Genomic DNA, 23,040 nt, shown 5'->3' with positions numbered 1-23,040 from the left:
TTGTGTGTGTGAAATTCTGTTGTGCGGCGCTGTGAAAAGGGGCAGGATTAAACAAGATGATCAGACATTAATAAAGCCAGCGATTGCTCCATGTTTTAAATATCTGTCCAGAGAGGTCATGTTTTGATCCTCGATTGGTCTCACGCAGTCAAGTGATGCGATTTCACAGGTCAGAGTTCACCAAGCTTGAACTTTGCACCGCAGCAACATGCGAAACTTGACGCATGACCCCGCGTTTCCGGTCTGACACATTCGCGTGAGTATGAATGGAAGTCTATGGGAGGAAAAGCCCAGTGTGAGCGCAGCTTAAAACCTTGATAAGCTTGTTCAGGTGTGTTTGATTAGGGTTGGAGCTAAAATCTGCAGGACACCAGCCCCTAGGAACAAGTTTGGTGACCCCTGATTTAAAGGGTCAGTGCACCCACAAAGTCCTGCCGTCATTTACTTGACTAAATTTACTCGACTTGGTGTCTCTATGTTGCTTAGTCTGATTGTTTGTATTATCTAAAATCCAATTAAATAAATAAATGATAATAATAAAAATAAGATAGAGGCATGGCTGTGCATATTCACATGTTGGTTAGTCTTCTGGATCATCTTAAATCCAATCGCATGACCTTTATTCTGTCTTATTCCCTTGTTATGGTGTCAGAAAGTGTGTCCTGCATGTCTCCTTTGTTTTTAAACACCTTCAATGTTTCATTTTATGTGTAAGGGATCAAAATAAAAGTAAACCTCTTACAGTTTCTGATGTCTTATGTTTTGTCTTGTCTTCATATCTAGCTCTGGCAGTTTTAGTGTGTTTGTGTCGCTCGTTTCTCCAGTTCAGCAGGTGGCGCTGCTCTTCTTCAGCTTTAACCGCGAATAACAGCACGGAAAAGAGAAACACAACCGCTTCAGTCGCTGTTGTTTGGTGATTGCTGGATTTAGGTAAATTATATTATTTATAATAGATATATTATTCTCTTCATGATATTTACAGTCATGTTTGTATCACGAAGAGGCTAATGTGCTGTGTTGTGAGTCTCCTGATGATTATTTCACACCGGGCTGCCTCACAGACGGCTCTCTTCAGCACTGCAGGCTGATTATAAAGCGGGATCAATAACAACATCTCGAGGACAAACATCAGCTCCAGACACGGTGAGTAAAAATTAAGTTGTTCTGTTATAATTTCTGCAATAAAACATCTAATGTGTATATGTGTATTCATGCATTATGTATGATAGTGTATATTTACACACCGGCCACTTTATTAGGTACACCTGTCCAACTGCTCGCTATCAAGAGTTCAGGCTGGTGGTGGTGGTGTAATGGTGTGGGGGAGATTTTCTTTGGGTCCATTAGTACCAATTGAGCATGGTGTCAACGCCACAGCCTACCTGAGTATTGTTGCTGACCATGTCCATCCCTTTATGAGCACAGTGTCTCCATCTTCTGATGGCTACTTCCAGCAGGATAACGCACCATGTCATAAAGCACCAATCATCTCAGACTGGTTTCTTGAACATGACAATGAGTTCACTGTACTCAAATGGCCTCCACAGTCACCAGAGCTCAATCCAATAGAGCACCTTTGGGATGTGGTGGAACGGGAGATTGGCATCATGGATGTGCAGCCGACAAATCTGCAGCAACTGTGTGATGCTATCATGTCAATATGGAGCAAAATCTCTGAGGAATATTTCCAGTAGCTTGTTGAATCTCTGACATGGAGGATTAAAGCAGTTATGAAAGCAAAAGGGGGTCCAACCTGGTAATAATCAGGTGTACCTAATAAAGTGGCTATATATGTATATAGTTAAGCCTGAAATTATTCATACCCCTGGAAAATTCTGGCTTATTTTTTGTTCAAATGTAAGTAAATGCTGAGAAATGTTTTCTTATTTCTCATCTTATCATCTTTTTGTGAGAAGCCTGTGTCTTTTGCGGTAAAGTTTTTTTCCAAATATTGAAATTGGGACATTTTAACTTTGTAAAAATTAAAAAATGCATGTATTCAGTGAACATGCGTCACATGCAAAATAAAATAAAACATGAAACCAACATGCTGTGAACAAACTGTGGCGTTGCATTAGCACCTTTATATCTATAGCAAAACTCTTACATCTACAAGTTAAAAATGCAAAGGAAAAAACAATATAGCTTTATTTTTCAGTCTTTATTTTTAATCAGTAGATCTTGATTTTAAGCAAGGCTGAGATTACAGATCTTGGCCTGAAAATGGTTGAAGACCACAGCTGTAGATTAATGTGTGGTGGATCATTTTCCCCCAGATGTGGAGCTGTGACGGTGTACAGAAGATTATTAAAGAGGAGCCAGAAAACACAGGAGACACTGAAGAACACAGAGGTTGGAGATCTTTAATACTTCATTAATGAATATAACAAGAGTTCTGATGGATTTCCAGACTGTAGATAATGCAGATAATAGAGGTGTCACTTGAAACTAAAGTCTGGATGTGTTTTATTTTAGACTTGATGAAAGTGAAGGAGGAACAAAATGAAGAAGAGAGAGAAATAAAAGAGGAGGAATGTCAAGATGGTGCAGTTGGAGAAACACAATCTCCACCTGCAGACGCTGAATCTCTTTTCACCTGTCCTCAGTGTGGAAAGAGCTTCAAAAAGAAGCATTACCTCAAGCAGCACATTGGCATCCACATTGGAGTGAAACCCTTCACCTGCGCTGAATGTGGGAAGAGCTTCAGAATTAAATCAAGTCTGGAGGTTCACATGAGACTCCACACCGGAGAGAAACCCTTCACATGCTCTCTGTGCGGGAAGAGTTTCAGACGCTCGGGAACGTTTGACGATCACCAGCGAATTCACTTCGAAGAGAAGCCGTTCAGATGTGACCAGTGTGGGAAGAGCTTCAAATGGGCGAACTGTCTCCAGATCCACAAGCTCGTTCACTCTGGAGAAAAGCCGTTCGGCTGTGATCAATGCGGGAAGAGATATATTCAGAAATCAGAGCTGAGGGACCACATGATGTCCCACACTAATGAGAAACCTTACTCATGTGAGTTTTGTGGGAAGGGGTTTGCACGGTTGTGTCGTTTTCGACACCATCAGAAAACACACACTGGTGTGAACGAGTATCGGTGCTCGGATTGTGGACAAACCTTCACTACCTTCACTTTGTTGAAAGTGCACCAGAAGATCCACACCGAAAAGAGACCCTATAAGTGTGCATTCTGTCAGAAGACTTTCAAACAGTCAGGAGCATTTAAGAAACACCATCGAATCCACTCCGAGGAGAAGCCGTTCGCTTGTGACGAGTGTGGAAAGAGCTTCAAATGGGAGAACAGCCTCCAGATCCACAAGCTCATTCACTCTGGAGAAAAGCAGTTCAGCTGTGATCAATGCGGGAAGAAGTTTGTACAGAAGTCAGACCTGAAGACTCACACGATGTCCCACACCGGAGAGAAGCCGTACTCCTGTACGGCGTGTGGGAAGGGCTTTGTTAGATTGAGTGTTTTTAAAAACCATCAGAAAGCACACGCTGGGGTGAAGGAGTTCGTGTGCTCGGATTGTGGAAAAGCCTTCACTACGTCCACACTGTTAAACGCGCACCAGAAGATCCACACTGGAGAAAAACCCTACAAGTGTTCATACTGCGAGAAGAGCTTCACCAGTTCTGGAAGCGTTCAGGGACACGAGAGGATCCACACCGGAGAGAAGCCCTACATCTGTGACGAGTGCGGGAAGAGTTTTAAATGGCGGAGGAGTCTCCAGATCCACAAGCTCATTCACTCTGGAGAAAAGCCCTTTGATTGCGATCAGTGCGGGAAAACGTTTGTGCAGAAATCAGACCTGAAGACACACTTGATGTCTCACACTGGGGAGAAGCCGTACTCGTGTACGGTGTGCGGGAAGGGCTTTGTAAGGTTGTGCTTTTTAAAAATGCATTTAGAAAAGAATGCACACTGAAAATGAGCTAGTGACCAGTCTCTATTAATAATCGCTCAGTCAATACCCAGCAAGCATTTGTTTGTGTTTAACCTCTTAAACGCCTCCAGGAAGCGTAAGTTTACATCGCTTATTATTGCAATTAAATCTAATCATGACAAACTGTATATCGTTGGGAAGGTCAAGGACAGTAGATATTTATCCCTGTTTATTGTTATGTAGGAAGAGTAGTAGATGAAACACGTTTACAATCACCCTACAACCTGTGGGAGTGCTTACACTTACATGTAAACCATAATATTATACAGGGTGGGACATTTATATGGATACACCTTAATAAAATGGGAATGGTTGGTAATATAACGTCCTGTTTGTGGCACATTAGTATATGTGAGGGGGCTCATGAAAGAATAAAGTTACGTTAAAACCAAGCACACCATTGTTTTCCTTGTGAAATTCCCAATAAGTTTGATGTGTCACATGACCCTCTTCCTATTGGAAAAACAAAAAGTTAGATCCAAGATGGCCGACTTCAAAATGGCCACCATGGTCACCGCCCATCTTGAAAAGTTTACCCCCTCACATATACTAGTGTGCCACAAACAGGACGTTGTTATCACCAACCATTCCCATTTTATTAAGGTGTATCCATATAAATGGCCCGCCCTGTAGTATAAACGTGAAGCAATCATGACAAACTAAATATCATTTGAATGCTTAACATTTCTAGTTTCCATATCTGGTGACTGATTTTTGATAGATGTTACTGTGTTAGTAATAAATAACAGTTATTTATTAATTTGCAACAACACTCATCAGAGTAGTAAAGCATTACTTTGCTACAGCAATCCACATGTAAAAGTGTTTTAAGAGGCTAAATTCAACTCTAATACCATCAAACTGCCCATTCTACATTATAATTGTATGTTTACTTTAAAAATATTGTCAACAATATGAAAAATAGCGTTCATATTCCTCAAAGCATAAGTGGTGCCCTTCTTTTCTCGCCAATGTAAACTGTATGGTGGTCATGTTTGGTACTGCGGCCAAACTACATCTCACTGAACGCTCTCTTTTTTTGGAGGTATCAACTTCAAATTTGGAATAGACATTGGTCACGTATTTAGCTTTGATTATCTATCAACTGTAGGCTAAGACAGGTTTTGTAAAATACATATTTTATCTAGTATATTAAAATATAAATGTATTGTTACATAACAATTTGTTTTATTGTTACTTTTTCTCACTTTAACTACAATCTGACATCTGTCTTCTTTAATATCAGACCAGTCTTAAATCTATGCTCAATTATTTGTTCAAAAATTGGAGGTGATAGATAAAGGGTTAAAAGAAGTCTAATAGACATCAAATAGATGTTTAAACATTAGACGGCTTGACTAAGACATGGCTAAATTTATTGTTATGTTGGAAGAGTAGTAGATTAGTCACATTTACTGTCACCCTACAACATGTGGGAGCGCTTACACTTACATTTCTAAACCGTAATATTGTAGAATAAACATGAAGCAATCATGACAAGCTATAGATCATTTGAAGTCTTTAATATTTCTGGTGTCCATATCTGGTGACTGATTTTTGATAGATATTACTGAGCAACATTTGTTTATTAATTTGCAACAACACTCATCAGAGTCGTAAAGTATTACTTTGCTACAGCAATCCACATAGAAAAACATTTTGGAGGCTAAATTTAACTCTAATACCACAAAACTGTCCATACTACATTCGAATTGTGTGTTTACTTTACAAATATTGTCAAAAGTATGAAAAAATACGGTTCATTTTCCTCAAAACATAGGGGGAATCTTTGTATGGTAAGCAATGTAAACATGGTGGTCATGTCTGGTAGTGTGTCCAAACAATCTTACAGAGATTTTGAGATATTGACTGAAAATTTGGAATATAATTTGATTAAATATTTAGCTTTAAAGTTCTGTCAATTTTAGGCTAAAATGTTTCATGTGATGTAATAAAATATAAATGTATTGTAAGGCACATAACTAATGGTTTAACTTTTTAACCTACTTTTTCACTTCATCTACAATCTGAGATCTGTCTTCTTTAAAATGAGACCACAGTTAAATCTATGCTCAATTTATGCTCAAATATTTATATTCAAAAATGGGGGCGACAATAAAGGGTTAAACAAAGCAGAATAGACCTCAAATAGATGTCTAAACAAGGCTAAATTTGGGCTGCATGTGAAAGTCTAATAGGTATCTGTGTAGTCTGGGTATTTGATGACTGGTCTAGTTTTGGACTTCTCATAGATGTCTATTAGTTTTTCACTGACGGATCAAATTTAATCTTGTTTTATCCAAGACGTCCGTGTTTAGATGTCTATTAGACATCTATTAAGCATAACATTGCTTTGTGGGACTTGTCTATCTTTGATTACCTTATCTAACTATGATTATGATTAATAAGTGTAAATCTTCTGCTTGAGGTGAATGGGGTCAGTGTAAATCAGGAGCTTCATCTGCTCAAACATCTACAAGAAGAGATGGACGTTTCATTAAAACTATTATTCCACCATCACCAGTGAAGCAGAGTCATTCTGCTCCAATATCCATCTCAACATGATGCCTTTATCAGAATGAACTGATCTGATTTTCCCTCATGCCTTTTCTGTAAAGCATGTGTGGACCCTTTTATGTTGTTTTTAGTGTTTAGGATGTGAACCGTACCCTCTAAAATAGCTGGAAAATAAACAAACAAACGGTTGAGATTTCCCATCACTCATGATTTGTTTATATTACTCTGCTGGTGAGTAAATCAAGTTAACATCAACAGAATCTGTTGGTGGTGTGATATGTGGTAATGTTGATGAGTGTGGGCGGGGCTGAGCGATGTGGGGGCGGAGCTAGGCCGGTGGTGCGAGAGTTAAAGTCAATATGAAATCATATTACACTCTTCTTATATTTATATGAATATAGTGCTTTTGCAATGTAAACGATGTATCTGTGCACCTCATTATCTTATAAAAAATTAATTTCCTCAAAACTAAATTCCTCAAACCTAATACCAATCTAATACCATTACCTTCCTCTTGAAACGAGCTATCAGTCCTTTAGGGCGGGGCTATTAGTCATTTAGGGCGGGGCCATGTGTCATTTAGGTTGGGGCTTGCTGTCATTAGGGGTGGGGCTATTAGTAATTTAGGGTGGGGCTATCAGTCATTTAGGGTGGGGCTATCAGTATATTAGGGAGGGGCCATTAGTCTTTTAGGGTGGGTTATCGGTCCTTAAGAGAGGAGCTGTTAGTCCTTTAGGGTGGGGCTATCAGTCATTTAGGGTGGGACTATTGGTCCTTAAGGGAGGTGCTATTGTTCCTTTAGGGTGGGACTATTAGTTATTTAGGGTGGGGTTATCTGTCCTTAAAGGAGGAGCTATTGTTTCTTTAGGGCGGGGCTGTCAGTCATTTTGGGTGGGACTATTAGTTATTTAGGGTTGGGCTATCAGTTGTTGAGGGCATGGTTATCAGTCATTTAGGGTGGGGCTATCGGTCCTTAAGGGAGGAGCGATTGGTCCTTTATAGCGGAGTTATCAGTCATTTGGGTGGGACAATCAGTCATTTAGGGAGGGGCTGTCACTCATTTAGGGCCGGGCTGTCAGTCATTTGGGGAGGGGCCTCAGTCACTCTTTTCTGCTCTGCTTTTATCCATTCGTCAATCTTCCTTAATATTTCCACAATCCTCTCAGTTCCCAAATGACAAGACCATGGACTTTCCTCCATTTATTTTCTCATTTCAGGAACGGTTGTATGCATGTACGTCACAATAGTGGAAAAAAGGACAACCTTAACTTCTTTTTCAGGGCGATTTTCAGTGTTGAGTCCTGTGGAGGAGCTCCAGATAATACATGTTGTTCTGTGTTTGCTTAATTATTAAAGGTTTTGAATGTTTGGTCATTTCTGCCTCTTTCTTCCCTGAATGAGTGTGAGTTTGATCTACCGTTACAGTAGCATCTCACACATAAACTCAACACACCATACAAAATACCTGATGTTATGCATTAATAACCACAGCAAAAATACATTTCTGGTAAGGTAATCTTTACATTCTGTAAAAAGGTCACTGTTAAAACAAGCTAATTAATCTGCCAATGGGGTACACAAAATACTGTTATTGTAAAAGCGAAAAATAGATTATATAAATGTATATGTTATTATTATTATTATAAACAAATAATTGCTCTGCTGCTCTGAATAAATGCCACATATTGTCATTGATTAATTTCACACTCAATTCATAACTCTATTAATGAAAAGCAGCTATTCTGCTCCTCTGCTTTACACAGACCTGTTTTATTTATACAGATATACATCTATCAGTTATATCTGTTTTATTTATACACTTTTAAAGGAAAGTACATTATAAGTAACTAATTAAATTATCTAGTAATCCCTATATTTTTCAGCAAAAAGAGTTATTACAATACAGTTTCTAGTTACTTCTTAACTCACTACAGTCAACACAGCTCATCACTAAACCAACCTTCATACAATATAGTGAAACATGAAAAGTAGACTATTCAATTTGGACTCTCTTAAAGTCTGATATGTGTGTGTGAATAATTAAACACTTAAATGATTTTAGATTGCAGTAATTACAGAGTTAATAATTAAATGTTCAAATATTTGAATGATAAAAGGAGGGATAGGATGTTCCACCTTCTCTCAGTTGTTCCAGCAGGTGGCGGAATTCACACAGTCGAGTTGGTTCGTTAACAGCAGAAGAAGGATGTAAACAGATATAACGCACGGCTGATCAGTTGTTGGATGTGAAAATGGGCACAACAGTCATATTTTACTCCCAACATACGAGCCGTTGAAGACTCAGTGCCTGACTTTAGTTTATAACGGGATTGTTCCTCACTGAGTGTTCAGTCATTTCTCCTCAGACTGCTTCATTAACGCGGGTCAGTAAGTTAAAGCAGGGTTTGCCACAAGATTAAACCTCACTGATGGATCCAGGACCAACAATGCATGACCTAGCTTAAGATTTGAGTGTAAGTTCATGTTTTTTCAATGCATCTTTGCAAATCGCCATTCTCAAGTTCATCGTATTATTATATCGGAGCATTAAAAGGTAATTTCTCAACGTAATAATACATTTATACTGAATAATTGGATATTAAGGTGATTGTAGAAGTGTTGTGGTGAACAGCAGATCATTATTATTTAAAATAAATGAGCAAAAACTGACGAACTGAACAATATATTGTTCGAGTATCGATATCGCAATGTGTGCATCTACAAAATTATTCACATTGCAGGATTAGATTGTTTACTGAAGATTAAACGATAAACATTATTATTGTTTACACAAATTACGTTTAAGTTCAAGCTACTTATTTAAAATGAGCTGAAACAACTCAATTCTTGAGGCTTTTAGGTGGGACAACTTAATTGCGTTATGTTAAATCCACTTAAATTTGGAAATAAATGATAAGTTAACTTAAATCCTTCATGTTTTCCCAACAGAAATAAATGATGTGGAACCCAGCATTTCTAAACAGTGTATACATCGATGACCATGGTGTTTCACGTTTGATTGTTTAATGTTTGTATTTGAATACTGTTAGACTCCCTAAAACATTGGTGTCCAAATTCGGTCCTGGAGGGCCGGTGTTCTGCATATTTTAGTTCCAACCCCAATTAAACACACCTGAACCAGCTAATCAAGCTCTTACTAGGTATACTAGAAAGCTCCAGGGAGGTGTATTGAAGGAAGCTGGAGCTAAACTATGCAGGACCGAGTTTTGACACCCCTGCCCTAGAACACAGGTCTCAAACTCAATTCTTGGAGTGCTGCAGCTCTGCACGATTAGTCGTAATCAAACACAGCTGATCCAAATAATCAACATATGTAAGACTAGAGACTATTAAGCAGGTGTGAGATGGAGGTGGTTGGAGCTTAACTATGCAGAGCTGCGGCCCTCCAGGAATTGAGTTTGAGACCACTGCCCTAGAATAACATTAAAAAATTTGCTTTTTTTTTACTTTTCTTTTCTATTTTGCTTTGTGGTACTTATCTATGCTTGTAATTTATTATATTTATAAATTTAGACCACCATAGTCGATCTAAATTAATCGAATCCTTCCAAAATAGAGCTCTTCAAATCATCTGGTGAACTTATATTCATATCATACAATATATTGCGACAAAACAGAATATTGATTTTCCACATCGCTTTAAAGTGCATTTAGCTTGTTGCATCATTCATTAATATAGAAGTGTAATTAATTATGTAGATTAATGTGTGGTGGATCATTTTCCCCCAGATGTGGAGCTGTGACGGTGTACAGAAGATTATTAAAGAGGAGCCAGAAAACACAGGAGACACTGAAGAACACAGAGGTTGGAGATCTTTAACACTTCATTAATGAATATAACAAGCGTTCTGATGGATTTCCAGACTGTAGATAATGCAGATAATAGAGGTGTCACTTGAAACTAAAGTCTGGATGTGTTTTATTTTAGACTTGATGAAAGTGAAGGAGGAACAAAATGAAGAAGAGAGAGCAATAATGAAGGAATCTGGAGATCTAGTTGGAGAAACAGCATCTAAACCTGCGGAAGCTGGAGTAACTTTCACCTGTCCTCAATGTGGAAGGAGCTTCAGGAATAAAAGCCTTCTCAGGAGCCACATTAACGTCCACTTCAACGAGAGACCGTTCACATGCACCCAATGTGGGAAGAGCTTTAAAAGTAAATCAGTGCTTACTAAGCACGCTAGTATCCACACTGGAGCCAAACCTTACTCCTGCCTGCAGTGTGGAAAGAGTTACAGGTTAAAATCAGGCCTCGGGAAACACATGACGCTCCACAGCGATGAGAAACCCTTCACATGCTCTTACTGCGGGAAGAGTTTCCGACTTAAAACTCAGCGTGATGACCACCAGCGCATTCACACTGGAGAAACGCCATACGCTTGTGACGAGTGTGGGAAGAGCTTCAAATGGCCGACCTGTCTCCGGACACACAAGCGCTTTCACTCCGGAGAAAAGCCGTTTGAGTGTGATCAGTGCGAGAGGAAGTTTGCCTGCAAATCAGATCTAAAGGACCACATGGTGATCCACACTAAAGAGAAGCCGTACCTGTGTTCGGTGTGCGGGAAGATGTTCGCGTGGCTCTACAGCTTTAAGACGCACCAGAAAACACACACTGGTGTGAAGGAGTATCAGTGCGCGGACTGTGGGAAGGCTTTTATTACGTCTACGGAGTTGAAAGTGCACCAGAAGATCCACACTGGAGAGAGACACTACAAGTGTTCATCCTGCGAGAAGAGCTTCAGACATGCTGGAGCTTTAAAACAACACCAGAACATCCACACCAGAGAGAAGTCCTTCAAGTGTCATCGCTGTGGAAAGAGATTCGTCAGTTCCTGTTCTGCGATGAACCACAGACGCAAACATTGCCCGAAATTACAATTAAAATGTGAGTGATTAGAAAAACAAGAGATTAAATATGGTTCATCAATGAATTGCTGCTCTTCTTTTGTCTTTATTTATTGTGTTGTCAGTGTAACAAACAGCTGAACATCCAAAGTCAAGTCAAGAAAGGTTTATTGTCAACACTGCCACACGTGCAAACATAAAGATAATAGGAATGATGTTAATTCTCAGTCAAAGCAATGTTAGAGTCTTCACTATAATGTTTTTTTTTGTTGTTGTTTGTTTTCCCCTCAAGGATATAGGGTTGAGTATCTAGAACTGCTTTAATCTGTGATCCAGTGATCTCCGGTTTCCCTCACAGTCCAAACACATGCGCTATAGGGGAATCGATCAACTAAACTGGCCGTAGTGTATGTGTGTGTGAATGAGTGTGTATGGGTGTTTCCCAGTGATGGGAAGGGCATACGCTGTGTAAAACATGTGCTGGATTAGTTGGCGGTTCATTCCGCTGTGGCGACCCCTGATTAATAAAGGGACTGAGCCGAAAATAAAATAAATGAATAACCAATCTGTGATCAAATAGGATTGTAAAATGACTGCTGGTTTTCTTATCCATGTTAAACAGTGTTAAACAGCTTTAAATATATTTAAATACACTCTTAATGTTTTACCGCCTTCGGTTTTATCACGTGTGTCTTCCTATCGAGCTCTGGTAGTGTATCTGTGTTGCTCTTTCTTCCAGTTCAGCAGGTGGCGCTGCTCTGTTTCAGATTTAACCGCGAATAACCACACGAAGAAGAAGGAAAAACAACTGGTTTTAGGTAAACTGTTATTATTGTAGTCGTTTAATGTTATATACAGTAATGTTTGTGTCAGACTGTTTCTCTGAAGTATAAATAGCGGAGATTCGCTAAGAAAACAATGGGTCAGCTGTAATATTTTGCTGTCAGAGATAAATAAGGTCTGCATTAGCACAACAGCTAATGTTGCTAAAACAATGCCTCATGTTTTGGATTCTGCATTCACATGCTGACGACATGATCTTAAACAGGAATAATGTAGTAAACCTCTGATTTATAGATACTTGAAGAGTTCAGATGCTAAAACCTGTAGGTGGCATCTGAAATGTTCTTCTGAAATGAGCTTTTCTCTCAGCCTCCTGTGTTTATGTTCAGCTATTTCACTTTAAAGGCAATGAAAAGAGCCCATTCTTTACTGTAAAAGTAAAATGGTTGAACCTACACACAGAAAAGGCTCATTTTAGAGGAAAGTTTAAGAGATTGGGCTCTTAATATCTATCTAGTTTTGTAAAACTACAAAAAGGGAAAACAGCTATGTATATATTGACATTAACATCTTCAGTTTAACCAGCTTGACGTTAACGTTAAACTAAAGAACAGAGTTTTATAGAAATATTAAAACACATATGAGGAAAATCTGTTAAATTAGACCATTTGAAATGAATATTAGTTAAATGATTGTATTTGTTACACCACCAGCGTGGCGTGTAAGCCATGAAGAAGTGTTTGTACAACAAAATCCAGGCAGTATAAAATCCATAATAATAATAGAATGACCCTTGAATATTTACAAAAGATAGAGCACTTACAGACATATATTTCCAAGGTTTCTACATTTAAATCAGCCATAGAAGTAATCTGCATGTGCGTTACTCTCAACTGAGAGAAACCGGAAGTAAAAATGTACCCCATATATAGTGCAGTACCTTACATGTCCAGTTGGTGGCTCAAAACCACAAGTGGCTATATGCGACGGCACAACAATGATAGTAATTTAAATAAATATATTTTGGGGCGAATCTCGTTTTATTTTTGACGTCAGTTGTCAGTTGTGACGTCAGTTGTGGGTCGTTGTTTGAGACCCCTGATTTAGAGGCTATATTTCATTTTAAGTAAATTTGTGCTATAGGCACGGATCTAGTCTGTTACTCACCAGTTATAGAGTTAAATGTGACATTTGATGCTCTTTTGTGTATTAAAGATTTAAAATATATTTAGTTTGTTGCGTCATTTAATTAGATAGAAGTGTAAAAATGTACCCCATATATAGTGCAGTACCTTACATGTCCAGTTGGTGGCTCAAATCCACAAGTGGCTATATGCGACAGCACAGCAATGATAGCCATATAATATATATATATATATATATATATATATATATATATATATATATATATATATATATATATATATATATATATATATATATATATTGGGGGGCCAAATCTCTATATTTTTGACATCTGTCGTGGGTCGCAGTTGGAGACCCCTGATTTAGAGGCTGTATTATATTATAATATAAATATATGCTATAGACCATATTGAGGGGTGTAAACAAAAACAATGGTCCCAACGTATTTCCTGTTTGACATCCGAGAATCCAAAAAGAGCCACATATTGATAAATCATGCTATGATAGCTGTTTTACATTGAGTTATGATTCAGTTGCCTCTTGTTACAGTTATGAAATAGTTTAATAACAAGCAGGAAATGTTTATGGGCCAGTGACATGATCACATTGAAATGGTCTATAAACACTGATCTAGTTTATTATTACTAACTAGTTAAATTTGACACTTGATGGTCTTGAAGATTTAAATGTATTTAGTTTGTTGCGTCATTAATTTAAACAGAAGTGTAAATACTTGTGTAGATTAATGTGGATCTTTTTCCCCCAGATGTGGAGCTGTGACCCTGTAATGAAGATTATTAATGAGGAAGAAGAAAACACAGGAGACTATGAAGAGCACAGAGGTTGGAGATCTTTAATTATGTTGGTTTGAGACCCCAGCATGCTGTTATCCTACATAAACATATTATTATTCCTCTATCTCCTCCTAGGGCATTTAAGCGATGACCACCAAATTTGGTGCAGATCTTTAGACTAGTCTGACAGGGGTGGCTATGTCTTTTCAAACTGATCCAACTTTCGGTTTTTGGAAAACCGACCCGAAAACCTCTGAAAAGTCCCATTGACTTAACATTGGACCAAAGTTTTACGCATCATAACTCCGAAAGAGAAATTCCCAGAAACATGTGATCTTCCACATTTAAAGAGGCTTTCACACTGTGTAAAACTACATATTAAACTGAGGTGTAAGTTGTACCCCTGGAGTGCAAGAGCCCCCCCAAACATGCCCATTGACTTACAATGCTGAAGAAACTCGTAGACTCCCATTATAAAGTCCCACATTGCCATCTATATGCTGCACTGTCATAGAGACATCAGGGTTGATTTATATCATTCATATAGGCAAGAAGCTTTAATGTATCATCATTCTAAGCTGTCAATCAGCTCATAGCAACTAAACAGACTAACCTAGCAACCATTTAAGAAAGGCGATATCTCAGCATCAGAACATCATAGAGATATGGGGATTGGCTCAGTTGGGTCATGCTAGGAAAAAGGACTTCTTGTATGTTACACATGCTAGCAATGATTAGCAACATGCTAACATTGATTAGCTAATTGCTAAAATGCATGTTAATATTAGAATTAAGTAGTAATTAGTATTAAGAGATGATCAAACATATACTTTAGCTTCTAGTTCTTCACGAATGACTCTAACAAGCCTTCTAGTGTATTTCCCGAATCATAGACTGCTGTTGCAGACAGAAATGTAGATAATAGAGGTGTCATTTGACACTAAACTCTGAATGTGCTCTTTATTCTAGACTTCATTGTAGTGAAAGTGGAAAATGAAGACGAGAGAGTAATAATGGAGGAGGAGGAGGAATCTCAGTGTGGTGTAGTTGGAGAAACACAACCTCAACCTGCACACACTGACAAGCCTTTCACCTGTCCTCAATGTGGCAAGAGCTTCAGAAATAAAGGTCTTCTCAGGAGCCACATTAAGATCCACACTGGAGTGAAACCCTTCACTTGTGTCGAATGTGGGAAGAGCTTCACAAATAGAGGAAGTCTGAAGGTTCACACTCGACTCCACACCGGAGAGAAACCGTTCACATGCTCTCAGTGCGGGAAGAGTTTCACACAGTTAGGAACGCTTAATAAACACCAGCGAATCCACTCCGAAGAGAAGCCGTTCGCTTGCGACGAGTGTGGAAAGAGCTTCAAATGGGAGAACGGTTTCCAGATCCACAAGCTCATTCACTCTGGAGAAAAGCAGTTCAGCTGTGATCAATGCGGGAAGAAGTTTGTGAAGGAGTCACACCTGAAGGACCACATGATGTCCCACACTAAAGAGAAGCCGTACCTGTGTTCGGTGTGTGGGAAGGGGTTCGCGAGGCTGTCCACGTTTAAAACCCATCAGAACATACACGCGGGCGTGAAGGAGTTTGTGTGCGCAGACTGTGGAAAAGCCTTCACTACGTCGGCTGAGCTGAAACAGCACTGCAGGATCCACACTGGAGAGAGACCCTACAAGTGTTCACACTGCGAGAAGAGCTTCAGACAGTTAGGGCCTTTACAGCAACACCAGAGACTCCACACCGGAGAGAAACCCTTCCAGTGCCATCGCTGTGGAAAGAGATTCACTTATCACAAGTCTTCAGTCATTCACAGGGAGAAATACTGCCCCAAATTAATTAAGATGACAGAGTGATTAGTACCATCCAGACACTGAGGTTTCTCTGAACTGATGATCAACATTCACTCATTCATTTTCCTTCTGCTTAGTCCCTTTATTTATCAAGGGTTGCCACAGCGGAATGAACCACCAACTATTCCAGCATATGTTTTACACAGCGAATGCCCTTCCAGCTGCAACCCAGTACTGGGAAACACCCATACACACTTATTCACAGATACACACTCATACACTACGGCCAGTTTAGTTGATCAATTCCCCTATAGCGCATGTGTTTGTATTGTGGGGGAAACCGGAGCACTCGGAGGAAACCCACGCCAATTGTTTGCCAATTTGCACCAGAGAATGCACAGTGGAGAGAAACCCTTCCAGTGCCATCTGTGTGGGAAGAGATTCGTTCACTCTAGGACAGCAGATGTTCACAGAAAGAAGCATTGCCCAAAACTGAAGCCTGTGCACTAGTTGTTTTACATAATGAATTATTATGTTTAAAAACAGTTGTGTGTGTGTGTGTGTGTGTGTGTGTGTGTGTGTCAGCAGTGTGTGAATATCTCCAGCAGCCTCTAATGCTAAACATGAATGAATTGTGTTTGTTCTAATCAGACTTGATAGAACAGTCTGCAGAAACACTTTGATTGACATTCTCCCTTTGTACGTGTCATCAGAGGGGGAAAGCCCCGCCTACTAGTGACCCTCATTAGCATAAACAGCCCTGAGTGAGAAGCAGCCATCCATTAGCCATTAGAGTTTTGAGCTGGTGAAGATAATGTCAGCTAATATTCAGAGAAAGAAGCAAATGCACAAATAAAAAATACATAAATAAAACTTGCAGTATTAAGTGCATAACTAAAATGCATACATTAAAAAATGCAATAATAATAAATGCATCAATAAATCCTATAAATAAATGCATAATTAAATAAATGCAAATAAAATGAATAACTTAATAAATGCATATAAAATGCATAAATAAAAAAACCTTATAAACAAATGCATAAAAATATGCGTTAATAAATAAATGCCTAAATAAAGTGCATAAAATGCATAAATTAAAAAAATAATGCATTAATAAATAAATGCAAAGATAAACCCTGTAAATTAATAAATGCATAAATAAAAAATGCATAAATAAAAAATCCATTGTTAAATGCATAAATTAAATGCATAAATTTAAAAAATAATGCATTAATAAATAAATGCAAAAATAAAAACTGCAATATTAAATAAATAAATGCATAAATAAAAAATATAAATGCATAAACTCTATAAATAAATAAATGCATAAATAAATGAAAAAGCATAAAAAACAATGTTAAATAAATAAATGCATAAATTAATAAAATTCATTAAATAAATGCATAATAAATAGTTAAAGATTTTCCGTTGTATATGGGCGTGTACAGAAGTCAGCTGTTTTCGGGTTAAATTAGCTATGTTCGATAACACAACGATTTCCTTTCAGATCCGATCCGATGTGAAATGTAGGCTGGTATTGGCGATACCGATCAAATACCGATACTTTGTGCATGTACACCTCATGTGTCTAATAAATGTAAAACAGTAGTGCATTTCAAATCAGCTTCAAAACTAAGTATTTTTTAATTTTATTTGTTACAAACCTGGAGGTATATTGAAGTAGTGGCCTAATTTACAACATAGTCAAACAACAGAAAAAACAAATACAGGATACGATCATATAAAATAGAGTTTCAAGCAAATATATATATTTATATATGTTGTTGTTTGTGGAGCTGAAAAGAGGTTGTCTTAACAAGAAAAGTATTAACGACATAATTGAGTGTAAAATATTATATTTGGCAGCAGTGCATCACCATGCTTTACCACTGGAAGTAATTTCTCATGAATTTAACACGACGACTTTCTCTAAAAATAAATAAAGTCAAGAAATCTTCCTTGGAGACTTTTATTTTGAACGCGCGAGCTGCGGGTGTTCGCGGAACGTCATAAGGTCTGCGACCGCGCCTTCTCCTGTGTCTGCCGAATAAAGGTCTGTGTTTTTGTACATTTTAGCGGTGAAAAACAGTGCAAATCCTCCACACTCCATCACTCTTTTAACTCCGAAATCACAGCAGCATTATTAAAGACGGTCTGCAGCAGTCGTATTTGATGACTGTCGACGTTTGAGAGTGTTTGAGAGTGCTGTCGACAGGTCTGTGGAGCGAGAAGGCGAATATGTGAGCGCTGTTTTCTTTTTAAAAGCTGTATGCTGGGTGTTATGTGCTTTGTGTTGCTGTAGAGTGGATCACAGTGACGGATGCGCTCCTCAGTTTGCTCTCTTGTGTTGTTGTTGATGTCAGATTAATCGCGGAAGAGCTGGAAATGGACTACATTAAAGTGGAGATCGTGGATGTGACTGATCTGGAGCCTGTCAGAGTCAAAAGTGAGGAGGACAGCGCAGAACGAACCGGTAATATAGCACATCACATGAAGCTGATGAGGGATTATAACGACTTATAATCATCCTATGAACAGATCTGTCTGTAAAGACACCGCAGACATGATGCTGTATTATAGTCACAGTTATATCTGCAGAATTATAACAATCATTCATTCTCCTTCAGCTTAGTCGTATTTATCAGGGGTCACCACAGTGGAATGAACTGCCAACTACTAAAGTATATGTTTTACACAGCAGATACCCTTCCAGCCAACACCCAGTACTGGGAAACATCCATTCACACACTACAGCCAGTGTAGTTGATCAGTTCCCCTATAGCGCATGTGTTTGAACTGTGGGGGAAACCGGAGGAAACCCACACCAACACGGGGAGAACATGCAAACTCCACACAGAAACACCAACTGACCCAGCCGAGACTCGAACCAGTGACCTTCTGCATGTTCTCCCTGTGTTGGTGTGGGTTTCCTCCGGTTGCTCCGGGCTGTAGTGTATGAGAGTGTGTGTGTGAGAGAATGAGTGTGTATGGGTGTTTCCCAGTACTGGGTTGCAGCTGAAAGGGCATCTGCATATGCTGGAATAGTTGGCGGTTCATTCCGCTGTGGCGAGCCCTGATGAATAAAGGGACTCAGCTGAAGGGAGATGAATGAGGGCTGTTTTTTCTTCACTAGTGTGTTTGTTAACTCATCTCTCCCTCTCTTCTCTCTCTCTGTGTTAATCCTAGAGCTTGTGGAGCTGGAGAGCGTGTCTCAGAGCGAGGAGCTGGAGGAACCGGAGAGCCTCAGCGCCGCAGAAAACCCGGATGATAAAAACCCCAGCGACGCCAAGAAGTCTTTCCCGTGCCCACACTGCGGGCAGCGCTACCGGCGCAAAGGAGACCTGAAGGAGCACATGACGGTGCACAGCGAGCGGCCGTACGTCTGTCTGCAGTGCGGCAAGAGCTACACGCAGAAGATCAACCTGCAGAACCACCTGCTGATCCACAACGGGGAGAAACCCTTCACCTGCCAGCAGTGCGACAAGAGCTTCACCCGCAAAGGAGACCTGAAGAAGCACATCATCGTGCACTTCGGCGAGCGGCCCTTCACCTGCCAGCAGTGCGGGAACAACTTCAGGCACCAGGGGAACCTCACCAGCCACATGAAGATCCACACCAGCGAGAAGCCGCAGCCCAGTCTGCAGAGCGACCAGAAGCTGATCCAGGTCTGCAACTTCAAGAACCCGGTGCTGTACCACGCTGGAGAGATGCCCTTCAGGTGCGAGCAGTGCGGGCAGAGGTTCATCCTCTCCGCACACCTCAAGAGACACCAGAAGTGGCACAAACACTAGATAGAGAGTGTGTGTGTGTGCGTGCGTGCGTGTGTGTGTGTGTAACTGAGGGTTTACCAGAACATAGTGAAAAGCACTGCTTAAAGGGACAGGACACCCCAAACATGAGCTATTGTTCAGTTTTTTATTCTGTTGAACACAAAAGAAGATATTTTGAAGAATGCTCTGGGTGACATAAACCTGCATTCTCATTTTGTGTTCAAGATTGTTTTTAATTACATATTTTTAGTGTAAAAGTTTTTACTTTAATGAAAATTTCAGTTTCATCTTCAGAAGATTTAAAGGGACGGTTCACTCAAAGTTGATTCTGTCATCATTTATTCTCCATTTTTATGATTTCTTTTATTCTGTTGAACACAAAAGCAGACGTTTTGAAGAATGTTCCCATAATTTATTGTCCTGCTCTGAGTGTCATCAACCTGCATTCCTATTTTTGTTCAACAAGAGTTTGTTTTCTGGGTGTACTGTCACTTTAAATGTTTTTTGCACCAATGAAAAGTCTCTAGAAGATTTAAAGGGACAGTTCACCCAGAAAACAATCATTTATTCTCCTGTTGAAGTTTCTTCTGTTCACCCATTGACATCCATGGTAATTTTTCCCCACTAGTCGTGATATCAACCAGCATTCTTCAAAATATCTCCTTTTGTGTTAGACTGAAGAATATTGGTCAGGAACCCAGTGCTGTACCACGCTGGAGAGATGCCCTTCAGGTGTGAGCAGTGCAGGCAGAGATTCATCCTCTCTGCACACCGAGAGAGAGAGAGAGAGAGAGAGAGAGAGAGAGGTGTGTGTAACTGAGGGTTTACCAGAACAGAGAAAAGCACTGCTTAAAGGGACAGTACACCCCAAACATGAGCTGTTATTCAGTTATTTATTCAGTTGAACACAAAAGAAGATATTTTGAAGAATGCTCTGGGTCATCTGCATTGTTATTTTGTGTCATTGTTTTTGGATGTATTACCTTTTAAAAAGTTTTTACATTGATAAAGTTCTTTTTCATCTCTAGAAGATTTAAAGGGACAGTTCACCTAAAGCATTAGCATTCTGTCATCCTTTATTCTTCATTTTCTGCACACTTCAAGAGACACCAGAATACACTAGACAGTGTGTGTGTGTGTGTGTGTGTGTGTGTTTTACCTGAACATAGAGAAAAGCACTGTTTAAAGGCACAGTACACCCCAAAATGAACAAATATTCTCCTGTTTTATCAGGTTTTTGAAGATATTTTGAAGAATGCTTCCATAATTGTGTTTCTTGTTATGAGTGACATCAACCTGCACTCTTATTTTGTTTAACAAGATATTTTTTTTCCCAGATTTTGTTCATTTTTAGGTGTCACTTTACTGTCACTTTAATTTTCTTTGCATTGATCAAGAGTTCAGGGTTAGAAGTGACCAGAGAGAGAGAGAGAGAGAGAGAGAGAGAGAGAGAGAGAGAGTGAGTGTGTGTGTGTGTGTGTGTGTGTGTGTGTGTAAATGAGGGTTTACCAGAACAAAGAGGAAAGCACTGCTTAAAGGGACAGGACACATTAACTTGAGGAATAAAACATTTATTCTCCATTTGTTAAATGAGTTTTCCTGGGCTTTTGTTTGTTTGTTTACTGTGTTTTTTTTAATTGATAAAGTTCATTTTTTATCTGTAGACAATTGAAAGGGTCAGTTCACTCAAAATGATCATTCTGTCATCGTTTATTCTCCCTTTTCTGATTTACTCTCTGCTGTTGAACACTAAAGAAGATATTTTGAAGAATACTGAAATGAAATCTTCCATATTTTGTCCTGCTGTGAGTGACGTGGACTAGAGATTTGATTGTCATTTGTGGGTGTACTGTCACTTTAAGGATTTTGCATTAATGAAAAGTTTTTTTTTTATCTCCAGAAGAAGAGACAGAAATGACTTCATATTTTGGTCAATGTCTACTTTAGTCTTGTTTTTCTCGTGTTTGGGTGCACAGTCACTTTAAGTTTTTGCATCAATGAAGTTTTTATTCCAGAAGACAGTTTTAAATTCATTCATTCTCCTATTCTTACTCCTGATGAACCCTAAAGGAGGATATTTTGACTTTAATAGTCTTTTTTCCTTACTATGGGCGACATCAACCTGCGTTCTCATTTAGTGGTCATGTTTGGGTGAACTGCCCCTTTTCAGGTTTTTGTAATGATGAAAGGTTTGGGGTTTTCTTCATCTCCAGATGATTTAAAGAGACAGTTCACTCAAAAATGATCTTTCTTTCACCATTTATTCTACTATTTTCTGTTGAACACAAACGGAGATATTTTGAAGAATGCTGGGACGCTTCCAGAATGCTTTTCCCTGCTGTAGGTTGTCCCTTTACATTGATGAAAAGGTTCAGGTCTATCTCTTGAAGATTTAAAGGCACAGTTCACTTAAAAACGAATATTCGATCGCCCTTCAAATACTCAAAACCTTTCTTTCTATCCTCTGTTGAACACAAATGAAGATATTTTGAAGAATGCTGGAAACCTGTAACCATTGACCTTCTATATCACAGTAAATAAATACTATAGATTCAGGTATAGCTTCAACAAAACAGTGAAGAATATCACCTTCTTTCATAGTTTTGAGTGTACTGTCTCTTTAAGACAACGTTCAGGTCAATCTAATCATCACGTTCTAATGTTTGGTTAATGTATTTATTAACATGAACAATATTTATTCATTATTCAACCTTTACTAAAGCATTATTAGAGCCCACAGTGGCTGTTATCATTAGTGAACCAGCTAGCAATGTTCAATATGAATACTGTAATATATATTGTTTGTGCATGTTAGTAAATACATTACACTACAGCTCGATTCTGATTGGCTGATGAACATTATTTTCAGATAATAGACTCTGGTTTAACCCCATCAGGTGTGCATTATTGTCTAATAATTCAACAGCTCCTCAATTCCTGAACGCTCACTGTAAAGCAGCACTAAGACTTGATTTGTATTTACCAGCACTAATATGAGCAGTGCTCTTCCTTATGTCAGCCATATCAATGGTGCAGATTATTCCCATTTCTGTACTTTGATTTCTCAGCGAGTTGTTCTTACAAGATATTCACAATCCTCCATTAAACACAGTGCTGTTATTATTTCAGAGAGCCGTGTGTGCGTGTGTACAGACTGATTATTTGGTCTTCTGTAAAAGGTGCTTCTGTTGATTGAGTTTAAAGGCATTTATCAGTTGTTTTCTCCTGTTTGAAATGAATCTGTATTGTATAAAGTGCACAGAAATAAAGCAGAGCTGACATGCGGTCTAGGAGAAACAGCACATCTCTCTTAAGTTTGCTGTGGTGTTTAATTTGATTAGAGAGTCTCATTAAAGCACTTTTCGCTCACTTTTTAACTATATTCAACTGTGTGTTTGAACAGATGCACTAAACAAAA

The 23,040-nt window shown here is 38.9% G+C and overlaps 5 protein-coding genes across 7 annotated transcripts in view; all 5 read left to right on the top strand.

Annotated features, from left to right (window-relative positions):
• Positions 1–729, top strand: part of LOC130239229 (gastrula zinc finger protein XlCGF8.2DB-like) — a 4,882-nt gene extending 4,153 nt beyond the window's left edge. Inside the window, exon 3 of the mRNA XM_056470299.1 lies at positions 1–729. This exon is cut by the window's left edge and continues 1,703 nt beyond it. The gene's annotated coding sequence lies outside the window, so the exon portion shown is untranslated.
• A 139-nt stretch (positions 730–868) lies between these two features.
• On the top strand, positions 869–7,838 carry znf1014 (zinc finger protein 1014). Its single transcript, XM_056470289.1, has 4 exons — positions 869–930; positions 1,002–1,143; positions 2,277–2,352; positions 2,476–7,838. Exons 3-4 carry the CDS (start codon positions 2,277–2,279, stop codon positions 3,927–3,929), a joined length of 1,530 nt encoding a protein of 509 aa, XP_056326264.1. The 5' UTR covers positions 869–930; positions 1,002–1,143; the 3' UTR covers positions 3,930–7,838.
• An 826-nt stretch (positions 7,839–8,664) lies between these two features.
• On the top strand, positions 8,665–11,416 carry LOC130235011 (zinc finger protein 239-like). Of its 2 annotated transcripts, none has more exons than XM_056465390.1 (3): positions 8,665–8,848; positions 10,215–10,290; positions 10,414–11,416. In XM_056465390.1, exons 2-3 carry the CDS (start codon positions 10,215–10,217, stop codon positions 11,376–11,378), a joined length of 1,041 nt encoding a protein of 346 aa, XP_056321365.1. In that variant the 5' UTR covers positions 8,665–8,848; the 3' UTR covers positions 11,379–11,416. The 2 variants fall into 2 exon arrangements, with proteins under 2 accessions (XP_056321365.1, XP_056321358.1); XM_056465383.1 differs by having other exon boundaries at positions 8,665–8,938.
• Positions 11,417–12,073: 657 nt separating this feature from the next.
• Positions 12,074–16,722, top strand: LOC130239196 (gastrula zinc finger protein XlCGF7.1-like). Its single transcript, XM_056470258.1, has 3 exons — positions 12,074–12,148; positions 14,026–14,101; positions 15,023–16,722. The coding sequence occupies exons 2-3, from the start codon at positions 14,026–14,028 to the stop codon at positions 15,910–15,912; spliced, it is 966 nt and encodes a 321-aa protein (XP_056326233.1). The 5' UTR covers positions 12,074–12,148; the 3' UTR covers positions 15,913–16,722.
• Positions 16,723–17,169: 447 nt separating this feature from the next.
• Positions 17,170–22,924, top strand: LOC130239205 (gastrula zinc finger protein XlCGF49.1). 2 transcript variants are annotated; one of them, XM_056470279.1, is made up of 3 exons: positions 17,170–17,905; positions 18,216–18,325; positions 19,039–22,924. In XM_056470279.1, the coding sequence occupies exons 2-3, from the start codon at positions 18,238–18,240 to the stop codon at positions 19,641–19,643; spliced, it is 693 nt and encodes a 230-aa protein (XP_056326254.1). In that variant the 5' UTR covers positions 17,170–17,905; positions 18,216–18,237; the 3' UTR covers positions 19,644–22,924. The 2 variants fall into 2 exon arrangements, with proteins under 2 accessions (XP_056326254.1, XP_056326245.1); XM_056470270.1 differs by having other exon boundaries at positions 17,170–18,092.
• Positions 22,925–23,040: the final 116 nt, after the last annotated feature.

The sequence above is a fragment of the Danio aesculapii genome, chromosome 2 (genome assembly GCF_903798145.1).
Source record: "Danio aesculapii chromosome 2, fDanAes4.1, whole genome shotgun sequence".
NCBI lineage: Eukaryota > Metazoa > Chordata > Actinopteri > Cypriniformes > Danionidae > Danio > Danio aesculapii.
Note: the sequence above shows the minus strand (reverse complement) of the source record. Positions and strands in the feature narration are given on the sequence as shown.